Genomic DNA, 18,499 nt, shown 5'->3' with positions numbered 1-18,499 from the left:
GAGAGTAGGTAGAGAACACACTAGTTCATGATTGGTTTCCCCATGTGGGTGAGAATGAGAGTTGTCTTTAAACTGATTGGATTATTGCAGAAAGAATGTACAAATGCTGAGGAACCAAGAGACATCATCTAATTGATCAGGCAGGATGGGTGAATGAAAGATGTACAAATGAAACTGTGTTTCTGAGTGAATGTGTACTAAACTTCATCTCATGACAGCGTTTAAATTTGTCCTTCCAAACAGCTGGGGTCTGGCAGAGTGTTTACCAGGTGAAAGTCTCAGCAGCACAGGAGGATATGGGTTTTCTATTTGTTTGGCCAGCAGCAACAGGAGTGTATGTGAAGATATGAAAGATATAAATATATATATAAAAATATAATAATTAATATTTGCGCATTAAAATGACTGGACCTTTGTTATAGATTGTGTCGCGTTGTGCAGTTACATTATTCCAAATGTTCATACCCAGAGAAAAATGTAATACATGCCATACAAAGGAGGTATAAAAACACACTGTCAGTAATAAGTGACATAACATTACTGACTCATGAACAATTATATGAATGGAACTGTCTTGGCACAACCAAACCTCCACATCTTCCATTTAGATGGTTTTAGTAATCTTATCTTATAGCAAAGCTGCCCAAAATACTAACAGCTTACCTTGGATTCTCTTTTGTCAACAATACATGGTCAGTCATCTCACTGACTCCTGCGGTTATTTCAGGCAGATTAGTTTCCTGAGCATCACTCAGGTCAGATCAAGGTGTGCTCCCACTCCTCGTATAAAGTCCAATTTTAAATTTGTCCTAAGTTGATTAAAAATCCCTACGGCGCCTGTTCTTCCCCTGCTGCCATTACTGATTCATTTGTGGGGGTGGATCCTGCTCTGTTGACGCCTAGCACAATTGCATTTTCAGATGGTCCCCCATATGGAGGTTTTGTCGCTGTATCATTCTAAAGGGAAGAAGAGTGCGGCACTGGTGCACAATGTCCAGCTGCTCTGTTAGCCCTTTTGTTACCTTGAGGTGACCCCCACGGCAGTTTTACATATTCATCAGCAATCAGCCGTCATTTTTTTCCCCCTACTCCTGGCAAAGATCTATTTTTATGCTACTCAAAATATGAAGTGCAGGAGCAGTGTGAAACTAAGGGACGGCGGTGCATGTTAATTTGAATGAACAGTAATTAAAAATGTGTTGTTTCTTTGGCTTCTGGATGAAACTGTTACTCAGACTCGCTTTGAGCTGAAGACAAAATTCATTCACAAAATGCAAGTTTTTGCAGCTGTACATTGATCTGACAGCCGATCAAAACCGTTGTATGTGATGGTGTATAGTTGTTGTGACTGCGCCTGGTTGTGTAAGCACTGGCCTCTATAGGTGTCTTTTGAAGAGAGTGGTCTTATTGCCTTGACCAGGCAGTCCAAAGCACTAGTCCACTACCTTCCTCTGTCTTCACAGCACCATCTGGTACGAGCTACATGCACGTGAGTGGCCTTATAAGAGTCAGCCAGCAGAGGTGATCATATGGCAGATTGGCAGCGGGATGAAACCCAACCTTGCCCAAACAGGCATGGGGAAAGAGATATCAGTAAGTGTTTATTTTTAATTTGTCACAATTCATGACTCACTCTATTTTTTAACTTATGTGAATTGCAGCATATTTTTCATGTTAAAGCACTCATTGAATTTTAGACGGATTTTGCTAAAATCCATTTTATAATCGTCGTAAAATGAACTTTGCATGATAAATACAATAAGCAATCTGGGGCTGGATTCAAATGCCTTTGAAGTGGATTTTAAGATTAAACTCAGAAATAAAGAAAATTTATAGAAGGGTCCTCATTAGTGAAATTTCAACTCAAAAACTTTGTAAAGAGAAACCTTTCAGCCACCATTTTCTAGTTTTTCATTATTGCATTATGGCGGTGGTGTCGTGGAGTCTTCAGTTTTCAGTCTGATTCTGTGGGGAAACTATAACACTAGCAGTATTGGCCTTTTCTGTCTTTGCAATGTGCAGGTCTGTTGGTGGCTTTCACCTTGCCAACCTCCCCAATTTCCTTGAAAGATCTCCAATCTACTTTTGAACAGATCTGAAGGGCTACCTGCTAATTCAGCCTGCTTACAGAAACATGTTACAGGTCACCTGTTGTCATTAGCTATTATGTTTTTACAACTCATACAGTGAGACTATGACAAGTCCCTTGAGTCAATCAAAGTAAAACCCAGCTAAGGTATCATATTCTTGACATTTTTGTTTAGCCCCTCTACTCTCAAGCAGCAATAAAATGCTTCTGCTTTAAATATGCAGTTTACTGCTTCCATAAGCTGTTTTCCACCGCTGCTGCTGGACCTGCTGAGTGTGTTGGTGAGCAGGCCAAATCAGCAGGCCATACTTCAATGACTGATTTCTAGTTGTTTACAGAACATGCACATGACATGCACCTGCCCCTATCACTTCGTGTAGTGTCCTTGTCTCATTTCACTCCCTCAAGTCTCCACTCGAACTTACACTCGTCACAGTTTGAAAGCTCCCCTTTAAGACTAAATGCATATTTGAGGAAAGCACATTTTGCCTTAGTTTTAGAAAGTAAATACGAGTGCTATGATTATATTATACAGTAATTATGCATTTACTCTGATACATCTAAGGATGTTTAGATACAAAATTTAAGTGTTTTCTGTCTTTTCCAGGACATTCTGCTTCTGTGCTGGGCTTACAAGCAGGAAGAGCGGCCCAGTTTCTCCAAGCTGGTAGATTTACTGGAAAAGTTGCCGAAACGGAACCGTCGCCTTTCCCACCCAGGGCACTTCTGGAAGTCAGCTGAGTATGTCAAATGAGTTAGGGACACAAAACAGCAAACAATCATCTACTATTTAAAAAAAAAACAAAAACAAAAAAAAAAAACAGCCGCCATAACTGTACATAAATAACCCACCTCCTTAAAGAATGCACTGAATCCAAAAGCCAGCCCAGTGATGAAAACTGCCCATGTGTGTACTTTCATGGAATGTTGGCATGTGTGTGTACAGATTGACTGTCCAGCAACTCAGAGCAGTTGGGACTCATATTTACTTTGGTTTGTTTTAAACCATACAAGATTTTCTTTCTTTTTTTTTTGTCTTTAACTACTGACTTGATCCCTTCATAATAATTGATTTATTTCCTGGATGTATCTTGCTTGTATCTTTCAACTGATCATATCATTCTGGACTTAAAAAAAAAACACGTTTCAGTATAAATGTGGTTTTTACCTCATGTCTTCTTCTTTTTTTTTGAATGAATGTAACTGTTATACATCAAGCATTGTATATTTTCACAACATTGTCTTGCCATTTCTTATGTCTGTCAACTGTGTAGACCATTTTGTCAGTGTTACCTCATGGTTTCTCATGTGTCTGTACGGGTTACATGTTTGTCTGAAAAGCTTTATTTAACGTGAAAATGTCCTCTTATTTACGCCGTACCATTTGAATGTGAAGAAGCCAGCGCCCCTGTTTGTGTGGGGATGAGTTGGCACAGTTCTTTGATGGGAGAATGTTCTCTGATCAGCCTGTGCTTTGAATATTGCCTCTGAACATAAGTGAGATGTCTGAACAATAATTTTGGAAAGAAACAGGCTGCTGGGCAGACCATGACTCCCTCATTTGACACTGTTCTGTGAAATCACTGACACTTGAAATGTATCTTGCTGTTTTAGAGCTAATTACCCTTCAGAAATGCTACCGCTGAGCCCCACCCCCATCCCCACACCCTACCACTCATTTCTTTGATATACATGTGTATTATTTTACTTTTACTAGCTAATGATAGATACGCAATATAATAGATACAGATACAACTCTAAAGCTCGCTACTGTATAGTCAACGCAAGTTATTTTATTCAATGGATACGTGAACTTTGTAGACTCTAATCGGTAAGAGAGTTTTGAAGATGATTTTGAAGATTAGTTTACTGAGTAGTGGATGATAATGTTTTATAAAATAGTTTGGATCAAAGACCTGTTGCCAGTGAGCCTGGGTTTGAGGACCAGAATCCTTTAGATCCGTACAGGACAAATAAGTTTGAGGAACCCAAGCTCTGTAATGATGTGACTGTTAGACACGTTAAGTGAGAGCACATGACCTTTATAAAGGCAAAATGAAAACTCTGTGTTTGTTCAAATCTGTTTAGAGTAGCAGTGTTGCAGTCATTTCATGCTGACTTTCATGCTGACAAAATTGGTATATTTCAACAACATTAATCACTTAAACAACGCACTGAGTAGATGTTGAACATTTTAAAATATGATACACTAGAAATGTTTGAAGATTTAATCTTCCAAATCATTCCCGTCCAGCTTGGACATTGTACAACCATGGATAAAGTACATTAATTAAAAATGTAGAAATCAGCTGTATAAAGGTGTTTCAGACTGAATATGAATTTTACATGTCGCTTGACTGCATTAAAAGCCAGTCAGGCCAGTCAGACAGGAAGGGGATGCAAACAAGATGCTGGGTTCACTCAAGGTGGAACTAAGTGAAGAAACTTTCCCAGAACACCAACCACAGAGACTACAACACAGTTTTGAACTACTGTATTCATGAAGTACTTCTAACTATGTTTAGCAAATAGCTACAATCACAAACTATTGTAAGAGTAGCACGAATGGAGGACAGTCGCAAAGTTTGCAACCTGGCTCTGAAATAGGTTGCACAGTAATATTCATATAAACTTTGTTATTTCTACTCTGTCTTTGAGGAGTCCACCTGAATTAAAACATATTCAGTGTATTTTACAAGAGGAAAATGGTCTGGATGATAACAATCTGAGATGTAGTACAAAGGCTCACTTACACAAACACAGAGAGCGAGTTTGCTTGTTGTTAGCTACAGTAGCTCCAGCTGAATAAAGTGAGGTGAAAAAGGCTTTTTTGTCTAATCTGAACACATCTGAACAGAGGCTGCAGAACTTGTCAAATATGTCATTTACTGCCATGCAGCATTTTTTAATGATTTATTTGTTTCGCCATTCTTTATTCTGTTAATTATATCGACCATTTATGGAGGTTGTGCAAACCCTGTGAAGCGCTGTAACTTTTTACATTTTTACACTCTGAACAGAACATGAATGTCTTTCATTAACCATTGTGATAATTGACCAGATTTTCATGGTGTTGTTCTCTTCTCTCATTTTTATTTTTTTTAAATTGTTCGTAATTGCCTTTGGGTTTCATGTTTTATTAGTATATTTGCTAAAACAGAGTTGACTACAACACTGCTCAAAAGGTGATTGTGGAGGACAAATGAAACTTAAACTTGCCTTCTTGTTTTTAAAATCTTAAGAAAGTGAGAATTAACTATTAAAAAACCTAAATCTGGCCAAACCTTTCCTTTAACATATCATAAAGGAGATATCAGGATGCTGAAGATCACCCCAGACCATTTTTCTACTTCATACTGAATACCATAATCTATTTTAAATGTATGTTTTAGAGTTCTGAGTCATATCATCAGTCACTGGAAGCTGTGGCATCATTTGAGCTGTATACTGCTTTTGATTCTCTCTAGCCACGTCCAATAGATAGAGACAATCCAATCATGCTGAAGAGCCATTTTCCATCTCATTATATACACATCTCTGTGTTGGAAAATGCATACAAACAATTTGCTGCTGTTTTTTGGAGTCTGTCTATTTTGGAATTGCTGGGATTCAGATATTGTAAGTGGATCATTTATATTTGTACTGTTTACAACTTTCAAGTGCATGAGATGGACTATCAAAGATAGATTCTTGTTATGAAGAAAAAAATAATCCTTCTACACTATATATAAAAGGTATGTGAGCATTTTTCTGATGAACTGTTGTCCATTGAGCAATTTGATCTCAATACCTAACGAAGTTTTACTTTAGGCTTTGCAAACGTTTTCAACAGCTTTGTTTGAGAGAATGATTGTTTCAGAATATTTATAGATTCTATAAATGATTAGACTAGCATTTAAATAAAATAGCGTTGCAACCTGTGCACATGCTAGAGGTGACAACAACCTGACTGGACAACAATCAAAGATCTAACATTAGTGCCAAGTGTACATAACAGATTGTAGACTATGTTTTATCGTCATTTGCCGTAATATCAGTATTTCTTGTGAATTTTTTGACTTCTTTTTTTTTTTGAATGTACAAATTGTGTTGTGTTTTTTGTTGTTTCTGTTTTCTGTTCCTTTAAATTTATTTTCAGCCATTTTCCTTCTAATTGCATAAGCATTGATGCTGTGTTGTTTCTTTTCCTTGATTCCGTCCTTGTATGGTAGATGATAGCTCCCAAAAGCTTGTATTTAATGATGCCTTATGGTCCATGGCTTAGTGATGAGTAGATTTTGATCACAAGCTCTTTTATTTGCACTCATCCTTTACAAAGTGTATGACAATAAAAAGATGTTTTCATTTTCAATGTTTTCTGTTTCTTTTATGTCATCTTTTATCTTAATCAACCCTTATCCATATTTTACTTTGGTTGAATTTTTTTAACATGCCGTTAAAGACCAAATTTAGTGTTGAGTCAGGGCTTACTTTCCAATGAAATCCTATTATTTATGATTATTCATCATGATCTCTGCTCTGATTTTAGAAAGTACAAGCTTTGATGCTGCTTGTACTCTAAATAAGTGATCCACTATACATGAAACACCAACCACCAATAGGCACAAATTGTGACTATTAAAAAGCTATAAATTCATTTGTCACAGAGGACAGGGTTAGGGGTTAAATTCATGTTGGTTACAATATTTTCCAGTGGAAACTTGGAAAAGGGGTTGTTCAGTTTAATAAGAAGAAATGTTAAGATACTACTCTCCTGTCCATCCCTTGATATCCATCTGGCTGGAAGAACCAGCTTGCAACCAGCATTAAAAAGACACTAAAAAATTGCTGTGTTTGACAAAGAAATAATGCAGCACAAAACCCTGGTAATACCACAATCTGTGATTTTTAACACTTTGCTCACACAAGACATAATGTGTTAACGAGCCTAAGACGCGCTGGCAGGCAACTTTTGTTATCTTTGGGTCAGAGTCTAGCTAGCGACTTTTTATGCAAAGCTAAGCTAACTGGCTTCAACCTTATATTTAGGAAACCAGATAGATCAATATTCTTACACAACTCTAAGCAAGAAAGCAAATAAGCATATAAATTGTGAACCTCCCTCTAAAATTCTCACAACAAAATCCACTCCTCTTTTGTGTGTCACGTATATTTGAAGCACTCTTAAACATTGCAAAAACAAAACAAAAAAAACCCACTGCTTCCAATCGTTAATTATGAAGTTACAGCAAGCAGCCACTCTGCAGGTCTCTGTGAATGAATAAACAGTGACCTAAAAAAAAAAATAATTTCCCTCCTATGAGCTGAAAAAATTTTAGAGCTGTCCTCACTATGAGAAAAATAAGCATGTACTTGATAAATAGGGTTCTCTTGTAGCAGGAAACAGAAAACCTCACAAAAATGCTTTAAGCTGGTTTCCTTCAGTGAAAACACAGGCTGAAAAATAAAAATGACTAACCAACCTCATCAAACTCCACTACTCACGCTGTCCCATAGGTTAGAGGCATCTATTTGAAGAAGATAAATTTGAAGATAAATGATTTATTTATTTCTTCTGTTCCTTTGAGAGCATCTGTATCCATGACATCCATGAACTGCGCATGAACAAGAGCTTCAGACTGCATGCAGTAATCTTAAAAAGACATCCATAAGTTTATCTTAATGAAAGCAGGGAAAAATAAAAGTACAGTCCTCCAAAGTATAGTGCAACGATCGAGCTTGTTCCCACTGACAAAACCCTCCACATTTGTAGTCATACCTTTTCAACAAATAAATACCAGCAGAAAGGAATATATAAACAATATAAAAAGAGTAATGCATAATGAAGCCAACAGAAATATCTGATAATATATCACACTGATGTGTAAAATCTAGCAATAATGCTTGACTGTTGGAGCTTCCCTCCGTGATTGAAACACTGCAAGCTGCAAAAGAGCAAAACTCAGGACTTTTCACCCAGTGAAACTTGATTGTTACATTTTGCAGTTCTGTGTAAAAAACACAGAATGGGGGAACATTGTTGTTTTACATTTTACTCAGATTTGTAGGTAGTGTCAAATATGGTACTTGCCAAATCAATATCTGTGTTAAAAAAATGGTCAAAGGGTAGAATTGGACACAAGTTATTGTAGTTGTTGTGTTACACCTGGTGCTTTTTTTTACCTGCAGCATACTAGCTAAAATCACACATGAGAATATGACATTATTGGAGACTTGTTCACAATGTTGGCTATGTTGTTGTGCATGTATTTAAGTACATTTAAGTGCATTTTCCCTATACAGTTAGGATATCCATATAGACATCATATCTTAATGCCAGATGTCATTGATACCAATGAACAATACTCTCAGCTTCCCACTCCTCTGTGTATAAGGGAAGCTATTCAATTCACATAAAAAAAAATCCCAAAAACAAAACACATAGTGGTTTCAAGGATGTTCTCCACTTTGACACTTTAAAATTATTTTTAAGATATAAATTTAGAGTGGAATTAACATCAGTCAAGTTGTTAGAACACGGTGGTGGATGAGCTGGTATGTGGATTGCGGTGTGTGCCTGCTTTGTGTGAGTTCGTATGGCACACAATGTCAGACCTGTGAGTCATTGGTTGAAGAAAGAGTGTGAGTTAGTGAGGGCATGGAGTGAGAAAATGGGAAGATAGATAAATAGATGGGCAGATGAGAGCTCTGACCGTCTGCACAGCCAATCCTTCTTCTTCTGCACCTTCACCTCGGAAGCCCAGTCTCAACCACTGAAGTGTAAAAAATCCAAATCACCCAATCTCAGGCAGGCTGAAGCCCATCAGAGCGTGAATGTTTGATTTTTGTCAAGATTCTTAAAGTTGTTAAAAACCTGAAAAGGTTTGTACATTTCTTGTTACTGTATACACAGAGCAAAGACCAAAATTAAAAACCATTAGGATTTAAGAGACAATAAAATCAGATATTACATTTGCAGGCTGAGAATATAATGGATAATACAATTTATATGAGCCATGAGATAATAATGAAGAAAATATAATAAAATGAGATGTTAACATAATATTGACGGCTCGACGACATCACATTCAAACAAGGCTGACATCATTTCAGCTCTCAGTATTTATAGTTACAGCTATGGTTACATAATAATTACAGGTGAGGTGGAAAAGCTTAGCAAATGATTTCATCCAAAGTAAGACAAAAAGGAGCAAAGAAAGAAAATTAAACAACAAAGGTGAACCTGAGTCTATGAACTTCTATGTCGGAGATCATATAAAGAAGAAAAAAACATTTGTCACAGAGCAAAATATATAAAGTCATGTAGAATATATTTCTTCATGTTTGTGTTATGTCTGTTTAGTTGAGTTGGGATTTTGTCATATTTTGCTCATCTTCACCACTTTTCATTTAATTCTTTTTTGAATTGTTGTGCTATCTGAGCTCAGGGAGGTATAAAAAGAAAGAAGGAAAGCAGGTAATAAAACTTGTTTTCTCTATCATAAAGTAACTGTGGGCGTTGGCCCTCATGACACCACCAAACAGAAATATCAGGTTTTTCAGTAGTATAAAAGAAAATTTATTATCAATATTAGACTGTGGTCAGGCATTGGATTCATCAATCAAGTTGAACTCCAGAAAAGTTTCAGCTCTCTACAATATCTGTGGTAAATGTTTGCATTTTTTACATTCAGTCATTAAATCTGCTCTCAAGGTGTCTACAGGCAGAAAGTGAAGCAAATTTTTGCCTTGCTTTATGCACACACATTTTACCAATAGATCATTTGCACAGTCTGCATTTATTCACCCTAAATAGCCAATGAAGTGAAAGTACAGCCTTTAGAGCTAGCACCTTGCAACATATGCATCAACCATGAGTGTGTCTCATTTAGTACATACATGAACATACTCATGGATATTTTTGTATTGCAGTACCATATTTAGGCACTGGAGGAAAATGACAGCAAGGCTGACTCTGCTAAACCAGCTATCCTACTGCTGGGTTTAGAGTATGATGTTTTGTCTGTTGTGGGGGCCACTATGTCTGATTAGGCAATTATAAAGTCATAAATTCTTGCTGTGACTTGACCAAGGGACATGACAAACTGTCTAATGGTTGTTGACCAGTCACAGCTTGCCATTTTTCACAGCGCACATGATGTCATCAGGAAGGAGGTACTAGAGACAGACTTCTGGCAACATTAATGTAATCAAACAATGGCATCTTAAGTATGAAACTGATTTTCTTGAATTAAAAAAAAAATCCTAAAAAGGAAAAAAATTTCAAGGTTTCACTTGACATCGGTCGGTTTTTATTTGGCCATGTTTGCAGTTGTGCATGGAAGAATTCTCCGAGCTGTTTTCAGTCAATGTTTTTTTTTTTTTCAAGGCAACCCCCCCCAAAAAAACAAACAAACAAACAAAAAAAAAACAAATACACACACACACACAAAACAAAACAAAAAAAAGACAGACATTGTTTTTGTTGCTGTTGTTGTTGTTGTTTTTTGTCCATTATGACACACTACATGAGATAAAATGGTCAAAAGTCATGACTGATGACGCCCATTTTTGCTTCCAGTCCCCTATGTCTGTCAGGTCAGGCTGATATCATGTAGCCATAACCGGGCAAAATACATCAAATGGTGTGACTCACACGTTTTCTCTTTCTTGCTCTGTGCTATGGTTGTGGCTCTTTCCATTTACATGAACTCACAACTGGGTACAACAAGTTCTTTTGAAGACTGTTAAAGATGTGTTTTGGGAGATGTAGGAAATCACAAAGGGGTGTTGAGGTAGGTAAGGCAAGTTGTTGAACAGACACCTAAAATAACTTAAACACAACATGGTATCAGTGAATAATGTTAATTTGCGATGAACATCACACATTGAAGACATGAGAATCTCAGAAGAGTTTCTCCTTCCTCTAGCACCTTGATTAGTTTAATGGGGCTAATTAGATCAAGTCAGTGTTCACCTTCAAAAACATGATGCACATCGACAAAAACACACATTGTATATGTCTTTGAAAATAGCCAATTTAGAGCAGCAGATTAGCTCTGTCATATAGTCCCCAAGGACTGTGAGCTTCTCTTCATTCATTTAAAGACACCCACGTGGCTTAGTATGGAGATGTATTTCATTAGATCAGGGGTTTGGAACACAGACAGATAGAGGGAGAGAGAAAGAGAGAGGGGGAGAGAGAGAAAGAACAAGTACTACAATGTGTGCCATATAAGGGGAATGTCCAAAAGGTTCAGCTTTATTGAGCCTAAAGCTGTGCTGGTAAGGAAACGCTTGTTAAGCCCCAAAGCTAACGAACATGTTGGCAACACCTGTAAGTATGTAGCTAAAAAAACCCACGCAGCTGTTTCCCTGATTCAGTGAGCAAATAAATGAAACGCTATTGCCAGAAATGTACTCGTTATGAAATCAGGTGGAAATTTTACTGGCTGAATTGTTAACAATGAAGTTTTTGGCGGTCAAACCGTGATGATTTCACATCATGTTCTAGAGCCTGAGAGTTGTTGACTGTCTGACAACCACTTGGCAAACCCACACTGGTTTGAACTGTACATCCCAAAAATAAATCTTACATAATGCAAGAGGAGGGAGGATGTGACCCTGTCTTCCCCTCCAGCACGCCCTATGCTGGCCCATCTGGCAGATAATGTGCAACGACAGTGCCACTCAGACTCATAAAGATCCATTGTGGTTTTCCTGGATGCAAAGTTTTGAATTCACACAGTATGGGTTACTATAGATTTTGTAGAAGCTAGCCTAGATGTTAATAAAAACTGGTATGTGTCCTTTTCTTTTTGCAAGGATGACAAAGTCATATGTGCAACAGGGATTTCTGGTGATGTGTAAACTTCATTTCTGGCACTGCAGGCCTCCTCTCATATTGCTATGTTCAGAAAACAGGCAAATGCCTTTTTTAAATTCTAACCTTAAGACAACTTGATGTCTCTACAACATTAAACATTCATTAAAAAAGTAAACATCGACAAAAGTAAAAGTTAGTTAGTTAGTTAGTTATTATTTATTAAGAGTATAGTAAAGGAACAATTTTGAGAAATGTGCCTATTTGATTGATTCCGCACTCGTATCTGTCTGATAAATACACGACTGCAGACATACAGACATAAAGACTGAACAGTGATGAAACGTCAGCTAACCTGACTTTGTTCAAAAGGTAACAAATCTGTACATCTAAAACTCACAAATGACAAGTCACTTCATGGCGTGTTTTTGTCACTATGAAGTTGCCCACCAGCTGGTAGAGAATCCAGCAAGTTATTGAGCCTGGCATATTTGTTTGATGGTGCTGTCAGTATAAGCAAACAACCCACCCAGCTGTCATCAGATTTTGATTGAAGGGTTGCCAAACTGTGATCGATACATAGCGACATCACATTTTTTCCTTCTGAGCCCCACTGACTTCAAACCAGTAAGAAGAGCGCAGGAAAAAACTAAAAACACAATCTCTTCTGTAAGCAGAACTGGTCACAACTATGGCTTATAAGCTTCATTTTTTTTGCAATTCATCATGACTGAATGACTTTCTGCGGCAGCATTTTCCACCCAGAGGGCAGAGAATTTTAATGCATTCATTTACAGACTCTAGCTTTTCTTTTCATTGCTGTTCTTAAATTTGAACAACACCTGAAATACGATTTGGGGATCTGATTTAAATTTGATTTCACGTGCCATGCATTGTTAGCTGTTTGTCTGACCGTAGCCGGTTAACAATGAGGTGTTCTGCAGGGCTGTGTGTTACAACGGCTTGCAATTTAATGTTGTTTCTGTTTTCCTTCCCTCCCCCTTCCTGCTCCAGGCTGTAATGGAGGCATCGATGGGACTGTGTCTTTGCGTGAAGCTCGTCCTCAGCTCTGCTCACATCTGCTCCACTGCCCGCCCGTCTGCCTTCCCGCCCACCCCTCTCTTGTCCCACCCTGCTTCCACAACCCCCACCTTTCCTGCTTCCCCTCCTTCTGCTCCAGCTATGACACATCTTTCCCCTATAATGCCAGACTGGACCCTTTAGCGGTCAGTATTGGCCCACTTTGCCAGAGTGGGTGACAAACACGCCGCAGACTTTCAAACAGAGAGGCCTTTCTCCACTCTATGCCTGAAGCCCTTCCCCAAACGACAACCCTTGTCTTTCTGCTGAGGAATTCCAACATGCATAAAACACCATTCATGCCATGCTGCAATTCATCTGTAAGCTGCAAATATGTTTTTTAATACCATGACTGTGCAACATATCATTCTCAGCTTTTTAGGGAGCTCAGAACAGCTACAAAATTGTGAAATACAACATCTGATATATGAAATTATGCAAAGGAGTCATTTTGACACATCTTGAAGTGACCATAGTCAGTACTTTTGGTCACCATTCCTCAAAGACCTTCTATGCCCACAGTGTCGACTAATAATGGTTTAAGCAAAGTTCTGACGTTTTAGGTTCTGTCACAATGCATTTGGAAAAATAACATGAACCAAAATCTAATAGGAATATTTGTAGGGATTTTATTGTTTGAAGAAGATCCTTTCAGTTCTGGGAGAAACATGTACTGTACTCTTTTATCCAAAAATTTAATAAGTCACAAAATTTGGACATTCATTTGCATTGGACAGCAAAGCATGGCCACTGTGCACATTTCACATCACATCAAGCTTCTTTCTTTCTTTGTTTCTTTCTTTCTTTACTGTGCTTGTAACCAAAAACAGTCAAACAACACAACATGCGACTCTGTCCTCCAGAAATTAAAACATTATACTACTGCTTTGTAACAGCAAATACATTTTGAAAAAGACACACTCTCAACTGAAGTACGTAATGAGATGTACTGAGTATTATAAAGGAGTTTTTTTTTTTTTTTTAATGGATCTACCTGCCAAGTAGCAAAAAGTTCATATAAATGTATCTGCAAAATGTTCACAACTGGGATTCCTCGGATTAGCCACTGCTACAATTCAGTATCTGCTTGTATGAGTATCGTCAACATTTTTATGGCTATGTTTAAGCTGCGTCTGCACAGTCAGGAGGTTAAACACCTCCCTCTAGGACGCCTTAGCGGCCGCAAACACTGAGGGTGCAGTGAACATCGTTTTGCTGGTCCTTTTTTTTCAAACAAAAAGAAGCATTTATCGCACGTCTCACATCAGTACAAGCTCTAAACCGAGTTTGTGCTGGACAAGCTCAAGCAAGTCGTCGTTTGTGAGAGTAGGTGGAGGGATACCCAAGACTATTGGAGGGAATCAAAGCTTCCAATGAGAATATCTCAGTTTAATTCTTTCAATTACATGGTCCACTAACAAGAAATCAGCACAAACCATTTGTCTGCACTGACAAATTGATCTTTTCCCAGTGAGTGAAGAAGAATGAAATGAAATCCCAAAACCTTGTACCCACCAGATGAATGTTAAAACACCTCCACTGATATTTGCATCCAATGTAATGAATGACTTTTCCTTTTCTCTGAATTTTTGGTGAATCACATTTGAGCAAACTACAGGTATTAGAATATAGATAATTGGACAGAATATTTTATTTAATTGTGAGATATAACCCCCCCCCCCACACACACACACACCTCAAGGCTATGCAATTAAAACAAAGAAAACATACAGCTCAATATTTTAAAAACATAAATATTTTATTAAAGTGCGGATTTAATAAACTTAACAACTCATTCTTGACAGTTTTCAGTATTAATTTAACTTTTTTCTAGTGGTAATCAAAAAAAGTCCTTTTTTTTTCTTTCAACACAGCTGCAACTTTTATACAAACTGGAGCAGAAGAGTATTTAATATCAGACTCAATGTACAGTCTTTGGCGCAATCACTTGATGCTTCACTCCTGTGAATTTGAGAGCAATCTACAGAGGCAGCCTGAAAATCACTTGTGATTCAGGGTTGGTCTGCGCTAAATTAACAGCCACAGTCATATGGTGTAGTACATCATCTCTGTACCCACGAACACATACTGGTGCCCGGACAGGGCAAAATAAAAAGGCCCTGGTTTCTCATTGCCCTGCGCCTGTTTGTTAGAAGGGCTACTCTTACATGCACATAACAATACAGCTGTTACCAATAATGTGAGCAAAGCAGGAGCCTGATTAAAGTATCCACATGGTTTCTGTAACTCTCCATTTATTATTACCATCTTCATAAATTATGTAATTATGTTTTTTTTATTCTGACAGGATTATGGAAGGGTTTTTTTCTCCTCCCCTTTTCACTCTGTCTTGCAGCTGTTCAGTATGAAATTAATTATGACTATTATTTTCTGCAGTGAATATTAAGTTACTCATTCAAAGTGAACAATAGTCATTATTAAATATAGAAGAAGGATTTTTTTCAAAAAAATGTTTAAAACTCCAGGCAGAGCATAGACATGGGAGATGTGTGAGGTCTGCTTTGAGTTTTACAGGCTCTCGCTCAATACCTTAAGTCTGACCATTTAGAAAAACTTTAACTTTTATACTTCACATGCATTGCTGCTGTTAAAGAATAAGCCTTGTGACATTTTATATTTATTTACTGTCAGCAAATCTCATGAAATGGCTGAGACTCATAACATGTTGATCTGTCTCTCAATTCTTTCTTGCGTCACTGTTTGTGGTCCCTTGGGTCCTATGAAAGACATGAAAAAAAGGTTAAGAATATATACTTCATTAAAAAAGGTTTCCTAAAACCTGTATTGTGTATTACAGGTAGAGAGATTACAGGTAGGTACAGGTTGTCCTATTGCACCCTTGGCATTGAATTAGCTTCCTGACAACTTTCTTAGAACTTTCTTAGAAGCACACCCTTCACTGGTTACAAACAGCCCTACAGGAAACTTCTCTTCTTTGCTATTTCCCTTGTGCTACTTTTATGTTCTGACAAATGAAATTGTTTTTCGTTTATATGGTTGTTTTTAGTGAAACCATATGTTGCTGTCTTGACCAGGACTCCCTGGAGGAAGTTGCTGTCCACTTACGAGAAGCTCAAGGAAAATCAAAGAAAATTTACAAAATAACCCGAATCTGAGTCAGTCAACAAAATGTCGCAAAATGTCAGCACAAAGGTGTGGCTCACCCATTAGCTTTTCAGATAACAGTGCCATAAATTAAGCTAAACTACATCAAGACACTAAATGTTAAAATGGGATAAAGTTCTTGGTGGTTTTGGTCTTTTCATGGGATTCCATAGCAGTATGACATTTGTCATTTGCATGAACTTTGCCCTGCTCACATAATTGTCCTGTTCGTTTTGATGTGCATGTAAAAGTTCCCATTATGTTTGTGGTAGAAAGGAAAGTAAAAGTTGTCATTTGTCCATATTAATAATTTTGATCACGACATATATAAATTCAACTTGGCGCCCACACTAGTTAAAAGTTTGAAAGTCCTTTCCTATCTAGTTTCTGGTCGTTTAAAACAAACCTTTTAGACAATAAAGCTCCTATATGAGTGTGCACAGTGTGGGCAGAGGACAAACCCTTTTAGACCTATTTCTCTGCATTTCCTCTTAACCTTCCTACATGCACTTGTCTAATAGAGCCCTGTTGAGATCAAACAGTGGTAGAACATCAAAAAAGAAAAAGAAAAGGAAAGAGAAAAAAAAAACATAATTCATAGAAGACGAAAGGCGTCTCTAGGCTGCACAATGAGCTGTTTCCAGCTCCCCTGCTCACATTTTCCCCTGCGGCTCAGCAAAATATTGACATTAAGCATCAGGCCACGCAGTCATCTGTGGGAAACCAGCTTTCCAAGTAAACTGATGTTGAGTCAATGCAGATGAATGGAGGCAGAGATGTTTATTTTCCTAGTTAGAATTGCTCACGGTTCTCTACTTGAAAGTGGTGATGACAAACATGCAGGAATTTTGTGGATCTTGATGTATTTGTGAATTAAGCCTGTAAAAAAAATTTAAAACAACTTCCAAAATGTGCTAAGGGATACAGTTTAAAGTTCTTGCATAACTGTTAGCCTTAAAGTAATAGTTTCACAAATGGAAAATAAACTTTTTACTTTTCTGCTGAGAGTTAGATGAGAAGATCAATACCACACTCACAACTGTAACATCTGAAACAGTGAACCTGACTCCGTCCAAAGGTTAAGAAATACTCTGCAACCAGCACCCTCTAAAACACATTAATTAACACCAAATTGACAATTTTACACTTAAGTTTTGTACAAGTTGAGCAAATGTTGACGTTGATTTTGTTGCCTTCTGATAGACTCATGTCTGCTGTTTCTTATGCTGGGTTAAACTATTCCGCAGTTTATATTCATTCATAGTCATTGCATAGACAATGAGACTGTCCTATTTATCTCCTTATTTAACTCTCAAAAAAGAAAAAAAACAAGCATATTTGTTTTTTTACATATCAAACTATCCTTTTAGAGGCAGAGTCAGCAGGAAAAACAGTGAAGTCTGTTGTGCCAGTTGGCGCTGGGAAGTACATAGGTTGTTCTCACTTTGACTGTTATGCAAGGGAACACAATGAAAGGGCTTCTCGTAATAGTTCTGTCAGTATTTATTTTTTCCAAGTTTTGTTTGGGAAGGTTTAAAAGGTGACCCTAACGCTGTCATCAAATCAAATTCATGAAAACTTGCGAACGTACGGGATGATGTCAAATTCAAGCAGCTTTTCCAAAAGGGAAGGGTTGGTACAGTATGAACAGATGGCCTAAATATACAGTATATTCTCCTTTCTGAAGACAACCACTACAACTGCTCTACATTTTCATCCACTGTCATATTGCTGATTCAAATGTGCTCTGAATCTGCCTCCATTTTTTGAATAGATACTCCATGCTGTGTAGAAGAAGTATTTTTGTTCAGGACTCATCCCCCTGTAAACCATGTCAGTTCTTAATCTTTTGTTGTAATTTTGTATCTAAGACGCTTTGCTGCAACAGTCATAATGCAACACCATGATGCTTCTTCCCCTTCATCCTCCTGACTTTGATTTTGACAAATCCTCGACCACCCTTGTCACTACATCATGACCATCAGCATCATCTTCCTCATGACAACACACAATGCTGTCCTTACTGGAAAGAGCATATCTACCATTCAAGCTTGTAATGGATCTTCATTTGTATAATTTGTACAGTAAAGTTTATAAAAGTTTTATACCCTTCCAGAAATTATTTAGTTTCTGCTGTTCAACTGAATGTCAATGAATTACAATTTGCAGGCCTTGTTATAAAATTTGTGTTTTTTGTGTAACATTTGGGTTTGTTCTACTGTCCAGAAGAGAAGAAAAATTGTCAATAAAAAATTTAAGTCAGAATTTCGTGTTGTTTGAGTCAAGCTTGTATCACTTCTCTTTTGCTTGTATATTCTGAAAGGTTCAATTATAAAAGCATAATAGAAGACATGTTGCTCTCAAAACACATCCGAATATCAGATGTGTTTTGAGAGCAAACA

At 37.4% G+C, this 18,499-nt stretch overlaps 1 protein-coding gene across 2 annotated transcripts in view; it reads left to right on the top strand.

Moving 5' to 3' along the window:
• ksr2 (kinase suppressor of ras 2) overlaps positions 1 to 3,864 on the top strand; it is a 76,934-nt gene extending 73,070 nt beyond the window's left edge. For both annotated transcript variants that reach the window (XM_046385535.1, XM_046385534.1), the window contains 2 exons: positions 1,464 to 1,593; positions 2,697 to 3,864. In XM_046385535.1, coding sequence (XP_046241491.1) covers positions 1,464 to 1,593; positions 2,697 to 2,843 — 277 coding nt within the window. In that variant the 3' untranslated portion in view covers positions 2,844 to 3,864. The remainder of the gene's footprint in view (positions 1 to 1,463; positions 1,594 to 2,696) is intronic.
• Positions 3,865 to 18,499: the final 14,635 nt, after the last annotated feature.

Source organism: Scatophagus argus, chromosome 4 (genome assembly GCF_020382885.2).
Source record: "Scatophagus argus isolate fScaArg1 chromosome 4, fScaArg1.pri, whole genome shotgun sequence".
Taxonomy (NCBI): Eukaryota; Metazoa; Chordata; class Actinopteri; family Scatophagidae; genus Scatophagus; species Scatophagus argus.
The sequence above is the reverse complement of the archived record's forward strand: the minus strand, read 5'-3'. Positions and strand labels throughout refer to the sequence as shown.